The sequence below is a fragment of the Vanacampus margaritifer genome, chromosome 2 (genome assembly GCF_051991255.1).
Source record: "Vanacampus margaritifer isolate UIUO_Vmar chromosome 2, RoL_Vmar_1.0, whole genome shotgun sequence".
Lineage (NCBI taxonomy): Eukaryota > Metazoa > Chordata > Actinopteri > Syngnathiformes > Syngnathidae > Vanacampus > Vanacampus margaritifer.
The window spans coordinates 37645377-37655651 of NC_135433.1; the positions used below are offsets into that span (position 1 = coordinate 37645377).

The window sequence follows — 10275 nt, forward strand, 5'->3', positions numbered from 1 at the left end:
TTTTTGAGTGAAATTTAACACGTTTGTCGCTAAAGTGCACACGATGGGTTTCATATTGGAACTAAAGAAAAAAGCGAAATGAGAGTGATAAATTTGCATCGAGCACTTCCTTCTTTTTAATAAGAACAATGTCTTGTTTTTTCAGAATAAGTATAGTACTACTACAGACCAGCTGGTGTGTCTTGGAATGGATGAGACTCACATGCAAACCAAATGAGTGAGTGGCCTTCTCCTTTTGATGTTGTACTGGAGACACGATATTTAGTCAATGACTAGTCATGTACAAACTCCACCACAATAACATGCGTTTCATGTGGTGATTTTAAACTTTATTGTAAGAGGTTTTACAAAAATGTACCATGCAAGGATGACACTACTTGATGGGGGGGAAAAAATTTGAGGAGCAGAAAAGTAATGTAACTTGATTACTTTGAATTACTTTTGAGAAATAATGCCCATTTTTAATAAATGTTCCTGTAGTTTCATTATGTATGGGATTTTTTTTTGTAACTAACAGAATACAGTTAAACTATTTTTTTTATTTTTTTGTATCCTGAATACTTAACGATACATGTATTTCGTTCGTCTTCGCTTGGAAGTAAATAGGCCTCATGTTGCTGTTCATCGATCAGCATATAGTGTTAGGACTTTCATTTCTCTTGGTTGATTTTACCAGTCTTATGGGGGAAGTCAACCCCCCCCCCTCCAAAAAAAATTGCAATAATATGTTCTATGCAGCCCCGCTAGCCTAAATAGCTATCCTGGTTAATATTGTGTTAGTGGAATATGAGTTAAGCAACAAAATCCAGCAGTTTTTATGAATATCAGAAAGCGACCATTTTGCCACTTGTATGAAAATGACATCACTGTTGCCCAGGTCTCAGGTAACAATCACAGTTCAGCTTCAGAAAACAGGTGAGCTGTGATTGGTCATTGCTTGAGCCTTGAGCAACTGTGAAGTCATTTTCACTCCACAGCAAATGGCAAAATTGGCCGCCCCCTGAAATGGATAAAAACGGCTGTATTTTGCTTCATAACTCACATTCCACAAATGTAATATTAATCCGAATGTTTAGACTAGTGAGGTGACATTGTCAAGAAATGTTTAAGGTTACCTTCCCCTTTAACACTTTACTTTAACCTTTTATTTCCGGTCCCCCCCGCCCCCAAACCGAAAAACATATGTCAGTTTCCAGTCAGTAGCAGTGACCGCACCGCGGACACAAAATTTGGATTCGCTGCCTTGGGGTGCGACACAGTTGTTGTTGCAAGTTGCTCCTCTGGGAAGCGATAAATGCAGTGAACAAATTTGCTCCATCTACAATGAAGAGGCGCCTTCTTGAATGTTAATAGAGGGTTTACAACAAAGTGAAAACCACTGGTAACATTGAAAAAGAGGAAAGCCAGGCTAAACTGCCAGAAAACATCAAAGAAATCAGATACTTTGGACTGTAGAAAACCCAGGTCAACTTGTATCAAAAATGATGATGAGAGAAAAGGATGGAGAAGGAACGGATCCAAGGCATACCACAACATGCAATGGAGCCAGTTTTATGGCATGAGCATTGTGTCTGGCGGTCTGAGCAAGTTTCAAATGAATACTAAAAAACTGATAGGACTGATTTATCATGAGCCTAAATAGTGGTCTGATCGCAACCCAATAGAGGATGTAATTCACTTACTGAAGACTAAAGTGAGATGGCAAGACCTACAAATAAGCAGCGACAGAAGGCCTGTCAAAGGATTTCCATTTTATAGTTACAATCTTAGCACTTTGTCTGAATGCTTCTTCAGCCCTTGCAGAAAAAAAAAAGTCTCATGAAAACTAATCAACAAGATTTTCTTTGATTTAAAGTAATTAAGTCTTAATTTGCATGCATTCAATTCTTAAACTATCATGATTATTTCAAAATTACTTGAAATAATTTGCCTTTTTCATGGACTGCCTCATTTTACTTAATGTGCCGACTGGATTCAGGAAGGCGATGGCAAAATAAACTTTGCTGGCGCCGTTTTGTAAGTTTGAAGCAAAAGTTAGGTTGAGCAAAATGTCTCACATCTTAATTGAAAGCTCAAAGTCTCCTTCAATCCCAACTTTGATTTGTTGTATTTCGAAATCTGTCGTGGTGGTGTATCAACTAAGGCGAAAAGACAACTCTGTCATTGTCCAAATACTAATTGGCACCCTGCTTGGGTGCACTTAATGCTTGTGAAGTTGCTCTGAAAATGACACCGCGCAGACGTCGCATGCATGAGCTGGACTTGCAGCAGCTTTTCAAAGTGCACTGTGTAATTGTCGTATTAAGGGGCCTTTTTGATGTGCGACTATAATTGGGAGGCATCAGAAAGCCGAGTGGAAGACGGGCTCCCTGATGAGGCTTCAGCCATGTACCCCCCTCTCCATGTCCAGACGGCTCCGGGCTCCCTCTGTAATTACCGAGATGGAGTGTTTGTATTTATAGGCTAAAGCCCGCAAGTGGCTGCAGCTTGTGTGTGTGTGCGTGTCTTTTGCAGCTGCAAAACATCACAGCAGTGGAAATCAAGTGCTCATATTTTAAAATTGAAGTGCTTACACAATGGCAACATGTATAACCCGCTTAAGTGCCGCTGCCGTGACGGCTTGCAGGTCCATAGGAAGCGATTTTGGAGTGAAAGAGGCAAAGCAAAGAGGATCTTCAGTTTCATTTTTTAATATTTACAATAAATACACATAACAGTATAAAATCCATGTACATATTTATATAACTTTAAGTAGAAAATAATGCACAGGACGTCAAGCCCTGATAGTGTACAGAAAGGGCTGGATTCAGGGGAGGGATGGAATTGGCTGTTCAATTCATCCTTGGAGGCAGTTTTCTTTGGAGAAAAACGTTGTCTATACACTGTGTGCATTTCACTCCTGTCAACATGATTGTCTAATGAGTGGCGGTGTCGCCATCAGTTATTTGTTTAAACAGTAGCAGAGTCATAGAAAGGCACTTTTTCTTCGGTGTGTGTCAAAGACATTCCAGTTCTAAGTATACACTGTACAAGGGCCAGCCCCTTATTGGTCTGCTCTCAAAGAACCAAAGTAGTACCAGCTACATGATTGGAAAATAATATATTTAGATAGATTTAAGGGGGGGAGACTTTGGTCATGTGAAGAACACTTTAAATAAAAGAAAAAGAAAACATCACAAGAAGTCTCTTTTGTTGTTGTCCAGGCTCCTTTCACATGTGTCGCTTCATGTGCAGCGCCAGGTGGTCAGACCTGGAGAAGGCGCGCTCGCACAGGTGACACTGGAAGGGCCTGTGTCCGGTGTGTTTCCGGAAGTGACGCGTCAGCTCGTCAGAGCGCGCAAACTTCCAGCCGCAGCCTTCCCAGCTGCAGTGGTACGGCTTCTCACCTGGCAGAGGAAAAGAACATATGATTAATTAACCGGTACTGGGAGAGACGTAGGACCATAATTGCGTAATTACGCAAGGGGTGAGTTGAGGTGAACTTACCCGTGTGCGTCCGCAGGTGAGCCTTGAGATGCGAGCTTTTAGTGTACGTCTTCCCGCATCCGGCGAAGGTACAGGTGTGCGTGGCGGTGCGCTTGCGCGGCCAAGTGCGGCGCCCGCGCTTGGGCTTGGACTCGAGCAGCTCCAGCGGCGAGGAAGGCGGCGTGAGCATCGCCCTCTGCGGCTGCTGCAGAGCCAACGCGTCGTCGTAGACGCTGAACGCCGGGTGTGCATGCGCGCCGTGGTAGGCCATGTGCATGTGTTGTTGGTGCTGCTGCTGATGGTGATGATGATGCTGCTGCGGGAAGGAGGCGTTGTTGTGGTATTTATGGCTGGCGAAGCAGCTCATAGGCGTGCACAAGTCCGAAGCCGCCGCCTGCTCGTCCGGGCTGAGCGGAGGCGTCATGCTGCTGCTTGCAGCCCGCGGAGAGATGGCCAAACGCGGCTGCTCGAAGGGCATCATGCACGAAACGTTGCCCTCCTGCTTGATTTTGCTGCAGCTTTGAGGCACCATGCCCAACACGGGGCCGTAACTGTCCATGGGTGGCTCAACTTTGATGACCTGTCGCGGGAAGTGCGCGGCGTAAAAGCGGCCCTGCACCGCTTGTTGGGGGCTGCGCGCCTGAACCCCGTAGCCGGCGTCGGAGCGCAGCAGCTCGGTCATGAGGCTGGCGGCGTACGGGGGCGGCGCGGTGCGGTGCTCGCCCGCGGGGAAGGCTGCGGGCGCGGCGGCGTCCGTCGCGGCGTACGCGCCGGGTTCGGCCGGGGCCACGTAGGCTGAGGCTCCGTCGAGGATAAAATCCAGATCTAAGTAGTTGCTCAGATCCTCGTCGTCCTTTTTGGGGAACAGGTTGTCCGCGCCGTGCACCATCTCCAGCATGGAGCAGCTGCCGGTAAGGAGCTTGTTGTCATTCTCCGCTTTCCACCTCTGGAGCGTCAAGAGAACATTTATTTACAATGACATTTATTTCAAGACAGAATAGTTGTCATTTGAACAAAGGCTGAAATGAAATGTGCTACAACTTTCCAAAAACGCCAGTTAAATTAACTTACGTTTTCCCAGCTTTTCTCCCTTTGGTTGGTGAATGTAGCGAAAGAAGGTAGCATCACTCCCGATAAAGCCATGTTTGCTTTGTCGTTTTGTTTCAAGAAGTCAGTCCCAAAAGTGGTGCGCGCAATCCGTGCGCCTCAATGACTCGAATAGTGGCTGTGGCTCCACCGCCACGCAACAAGTGTTCTCAGTGCAAGTGAGTTTCCACCCCCACCGTACTCGACGCTTTATAAAAGTCCTCTTTAGCCGCCCAGGAAACCACGTCGACGTCGCGTAATTTTAGCTCTTTATAAAGCGGGACTTCTCTCGGGCCGTTTCTTCCAGTCTCACGCGCGCTGCTCTGTGCTGACAGCCGAGCGGGGTTCCTTTAAGCGAGAGAGGGAGGGGGGAGTGGGGACTGCCCACGCGAAATGACGCACACGCTCTGGATGGCCACGCCCACTTTGGACCTGGAAAAAAGTGTCAAACACACACAAGCGGTTCATATAGCAACCGTAGAGGATTACGTAATTTGGCGCAATGAAGAAAACGGCGCTGCCGGGACACCATCGTCGTGATTTATGCACTTTTCGAGAAAATGAGAACATTTTCAAAAGCCCACGCACATAAATTAACACTTTAATAAGGGCAGGCGCGCACACAAACATAAGTCACCGGTCACAACGTTATAACATCACGTCTGAATGACAGCCAAACGCATGGCTTGACCGAAACATGTCCAGTATCTGTCCGGGAGTGCCCGTGCTCCTCCTCGCATGTCATCCGTAAGGTGCCGCGTGCGCGCGCGCGTGCGTGCGTGATGAGGATAAATGGAAGCGGGTTTGTCGTAGCCCAGCGGGCTTGTCCAAACAGGCGCCAACGCGCTAAAGAGCAGTCGCGATGTAAACACAATTTAAGGTAACATGACATTCAAGTGCTAATGGGACCGGTGGGATGGGGGTGTGGTAGGTTATTTCATGGGGGGGGGGGGGGGGTTCCCAATTTACATCACAACTGCACAGAGTTGTGCTTTCGAGCGTGTTTTCTCTGCATGATCGATACTAGTATTGATGGCGGTACACTTGCACAATCTCATACAAATACTTGCACATTAAAATAAAAGTTAATAAAGAATTGTCAAGAAATGAATGAACATTAAAAAAAGGAAAACAGTATAAAATAGAAATACAGTAGGCCTTTGGCTACATTTTGATTGACATATTCTATAATTGATCAAGGTGTTTACCTTTTCTCTTGTAGCTTACAATGGTGTGATATTGATATTAATTTTTTTTTAGTCACATGATACAATATAAATGATTTCAACCCACATTTTGGAGATCCATGCTTTTCACTGAACGGACACAATATGGGTCACTTTATTAGGGACACCAGCTGATGCAAGAGCTATCAAATACGAGTCAGACATGGTGACACATTATCAATCAAAATGTCGAAATGCAATATTATAAATAAAAACATTTATTTATTTTCGTTCTCACAATACATTTTACAGTATTGCCGTCAAATGGCAATTTAACACATTCCGTGACCACGCTGGTAAATCAAATCACATGTAATTCAAATCACCTTACCTCATTGAAATGGATGGAAACGCCATTAATCTGTTCCCGGACCACCATAGAACAGCAAATTAAAAAATGAAATGTGTTGTTGTTTTTTTAATTAAAAAATAGCACGCTTTGATTTAATAATTTATTTAAAAAAAAAAAATACAGTACGGCATAATGAAATAGTTTTCAATCCAGTGCACATTTTGCTGCTCATTCTGCTTTGCCACCCAGGTATGTTTTCTGTCTGTTCGTGTTGCTGCACTGTTAGTGTCCACATGCTTAAAGGGTTCTAGCACAAACCATCCATCCATCCTCACTTGTTTTCCCATCCTGCAGTGGGGGGGTGCGGTGAGGATGAAGCTCAGTTTTGCACGGCGGTGAGAGAAGTGAGCGGTCAGCGCGATGATGTAAGCAAACAGACGGACAGCTCAAGCTCGCATCCAGCTGTCATGTTCAGACATCAGCTGTGAGCTTTCCACACCATTTTTCTGTGTGTGTGTGTTTCTGTTCATTGGAAAGTTTACCACACCACGCGGATCCGGTAAGATCAGATGATGGAAAGCGCCTGGGTCATTTAAATTTGCATAATAATGCTTGGAGAAGTAGCACGTGGTTGGCTAGCATGGCTGAACGATGAGTTGCAAATCTTTTAAACAGCGCTAATAATAATCTTGTGTTTACTCCTTTTGTTAGTCAGTTCAACAGCTGCTCACTTTATAATTGTGCTTACGTCTTGTCAGGTGTTTGGAAATGTCAAAATACTTTTCATAAATGTCAGATGAGGAATTTTTATTTCTGTACTTATATTGGTTCCCCTTACAGCTGTGAACTGACATAGCTTGTGCTGTGCACAAAGTATACAATCAACAGTTAACAAGGAAGAACTTATGGAATTTTGGTGAACAGTCCAAACACACACACACACACACACACACACTCTGTCTGTGTGACATAACTATTCATGAACCAGAAAGCATAAAATGTGTTAGAATGCTTCATTAAAAATAGCAGAAGGCAGCCCATGTGACAGCGGTGTTTTTCTATTTGTCATTTTTGTAACACCCCCCCCCCCCCACCACCACCACCACCACCACCACCACACACACACACACACACAATAATTTGGTGTTTTTATTTTTCAAGCATGCTTTCAATTTCCCCAAATATGTTTTAGTCCCGCCACATATATTGTTTTTCCCCCCAATATATATTTTTTTGCCTAATATGTTTCTATTTTTTCCACAAATAGGTTAATGTTACTTGCCAATGTTTCTGTATGTTTTTGATAATAGGTTGTATTTTTTTCTAAAAAAAAATTAGCATTTTTTTTTTTGCATTTTTCATCTAATAATTTTTGTTGCCATAGTTTTGTATTTTTAAGATCTTTATGTGATCTTATATTTTTTTATATTTTGTCAAATGATTTCGCATTTTTTAACCAATATTATTTTTGCATTTTTTTACCAATATTATTTTAGATATTTACATTTTTACATTACATTTTTACATTACACTTTTTTTTTCTAGTGCTTTAGTATTTTCCTAATATTTTTCATTATTTACAAATATGTTTAATTGTTTTCTATTTTTTGTTTCAGATTTTTATTTTTTTTGCCAAAGAGTTTTGTATTTTTCATCTGATATTTTTTGTTATATTTCCTAAAATTTTTGTTTTTTCAATATTTGAACATGTGTTTATTTGTTTTTGTTTTTTAATCTAATAGCTGGTATTATTGTAACACTTTTTTGTAGTATTTTGTGTTTTTTTCCCCACGATAATTTTTTTTTTTATCCTATTTGTATTTTTCTTTGAATATGTTAGTAATATCTGTACTGTCAAATATCTTATTTTTCCACAATATTTTTGGTTATTAATACAATATTTTCTCACCCAAATATGTGTATTTTTTTAAAAGAAAATTTTTAGCGCTGCGTTTTGTATGCAAAATGTGCAAATGTACCGAATAATTTGACTTGCCTCTTTCCCATTTAGCAAATTCCTGACATATTTCTTTTAGCAATATCGTGATAACGCTTAAAACATCACCAGTAGAATGACGATGATGTAACATTTTCATGAGGTTTCATCTGGAATGGCATCTTTCAGTTTTCTGTATACCATCGTCATTTTCAAGAGGGGGCGGGGGGCGGGGGGGGGGGGGAGGGTGGCAAGGTTGTGTTGCTTTAATGTTGGCAAAGCAGACTAACTGGGATTTGGAAGGGTGGAACCATCTTTGGGATTCATTTCATTAATTCCCCCCCAGGGACATTTTTTCCCCCCATTTTTTTTTCTTGCGCTAGCCTGGAGGCGTGAGGTCAAGAACAAGACAAACAGCTTGTCGGGATTGAGTGTCAAGTTTGGCCTGTTGACCCGGCCGTCCTTTACTCTGCAGCCGTTCCATCAGAAAGCAGAAGCCGTGGCTACAAAAAGTCAATGAGCAACATTTCTACAGAAGCTTTACTGCAGAACATCTTTCCCGAACACGCTTTTGCGCAATTGGCTTGTCGTTGGGCAACCCGTGTGTGTGTGTGCGTGCATGTGCGAGCGTGTGTTCAATCTGCTTTTGTTGTAGTATTTTTCTGATGTGTTTTTTGTATTATTTTCAAATGTTTAATGTTGTTTGATTTTGTAATCGATTTGTATTCTTTTGTCAGGCTTTTTTTTCATTTAATATTTGTTAGTATTTTTTTTATATTTGTGTTGCTTTCAAACAGTTCTGTTTAAATATTTCTGTTTTTATGTATTTTGTGTGTGTGTTTAAACAGTAAAAGCACAATGATAGACTTGTCTGCGCTATCATCGCGTTGTCACGCGGCTAAGCGAGTCGCGAAGGCGCTGACGGCTCTTCACGTCAGCCGCCCATTTCCTGGAGGTGTGTTGTTTTCATTTTTGGCCGGCTTTCCCACGAGTACGTTTTGTTTTGGTCCGAGGCGTGCTTTCAGGAATCTGGGCGAGGCAGATGGCCGCCCCACGGGGCCGCTGCTTAAAATTCAAACTCATCGAAACAAGTTTTTAAAGGACCTCAAGTCCTTGACTAAAACTTCCGGGTACTTTTCGTTCTTGGTCAAAAGTATTGGGACACCTGCAGAAAATGAAAGAAGACACACCTTTTACGGACCTTTTTTTTCGCCTTCCTCAAACTGTCCCCCACAAACTTTACCGCATTTTCACTGAAAGTCCCCGGGACCTTTTAGTTCTTGATGCTTGTTCCAATAAGATCCATTGCAGTTCATCCTCAAGGTGTTTTGAAGGGTTTCTTATGCACCAAAGTCATCCAAACGCTCCTTTTTGGACCTTTTATTTGTGCAGTGGACTTTCCCAAAGCTGACTTCCAGAGAAAGTTCCAGAAACCTTTACTTGTAGTTACTTGAACTCAGACATTCCAATAAGTAACGTGGAACATTCCCCAAAGATTCATGGGCCTTTGAAATGACTGTTTTCTTTCACACTGAACTCACCTCAAGTCAATCTTATTTGTAAGGCACTTTAAAAACAATCATAGCTGAATCAAAGTGCTATAAATAAAACTCAAATATAAGAGAATTTATCATAACATAAAGTAATGCCTAAGTCATATTTTAACAAAAATATTTTCTTGTGTTGAACATCTCATGAGGCTGCCACCTCTGATATTATCAGCTACATCCTTAGTTAAACAAACCTTTCAGTTCCACCCCTGAAATGTACGACGGCCACACACATATATATATATATATTTAAAAAAAAAATATATATATATATATTTATATTTATATATATATATATAATATATATTTATTTTTTTTATTATAATTTTTTATTTTTTATTTTTTTTTTTCTGGGGAGGCAGAGGGGTAATATTCCGAGAAAAAAACCTCACAAATTTGCGACTACAAAGTGGCATATTTGATGGGGAAAAAACTTAGAAACTTACGACAAATACACGTAGCGTAGCTATAGTCTAATGTGAGGATTCGTTGGTGGTTAATGGGACACTGTTTATATAAAAGAAAAGGCAGGATGGAGACGGATTTGTTCTTTATTTTTTATTTATTTTTTATTTTTTTGGGTGTTTTTTTGGAGTATTTTAATAATAAATACATGATTTAAAAAAAAAAAAAGTAAATCAGGAGCAGAGCAAACTCCAAGTAAGAAAAAGTTAATGAAGCTGAGGAGTCTCCACCGTCCTCAAATTAAATCACTCGGGT

General features: G+C 41.5%; 1 protein-coding gene across 1 annotated transcript; it reads right to left on the reverse strand.

Moving 5' to 3' along the window:
• Positions 1–2674: 2674 nt before the first annotated feature.
• Positions 2675–4863, reverse strand: klf2b (Kruppel like factor 2b). Its single transcript, XM_077559859.1, has 3 exons — positions 4537–4863; positions 3487–4411; positions 2675–3386 (listed from the first exon to the last, which is right to left on the reverse strand). The coding sequence occupies exons 1-3, from the start codon at positions 4606–4608 to the stop codon at positions 3211–3213; spliced, it is 1173 nt and encodes a 390-aa protein (XP_077415985.1). The 5' UTR covers positions 4609–4863; the 3' UTR covers positions 2675–3210.
• Positions 4864–10275: the final 5412 nt, after the last annotated feature.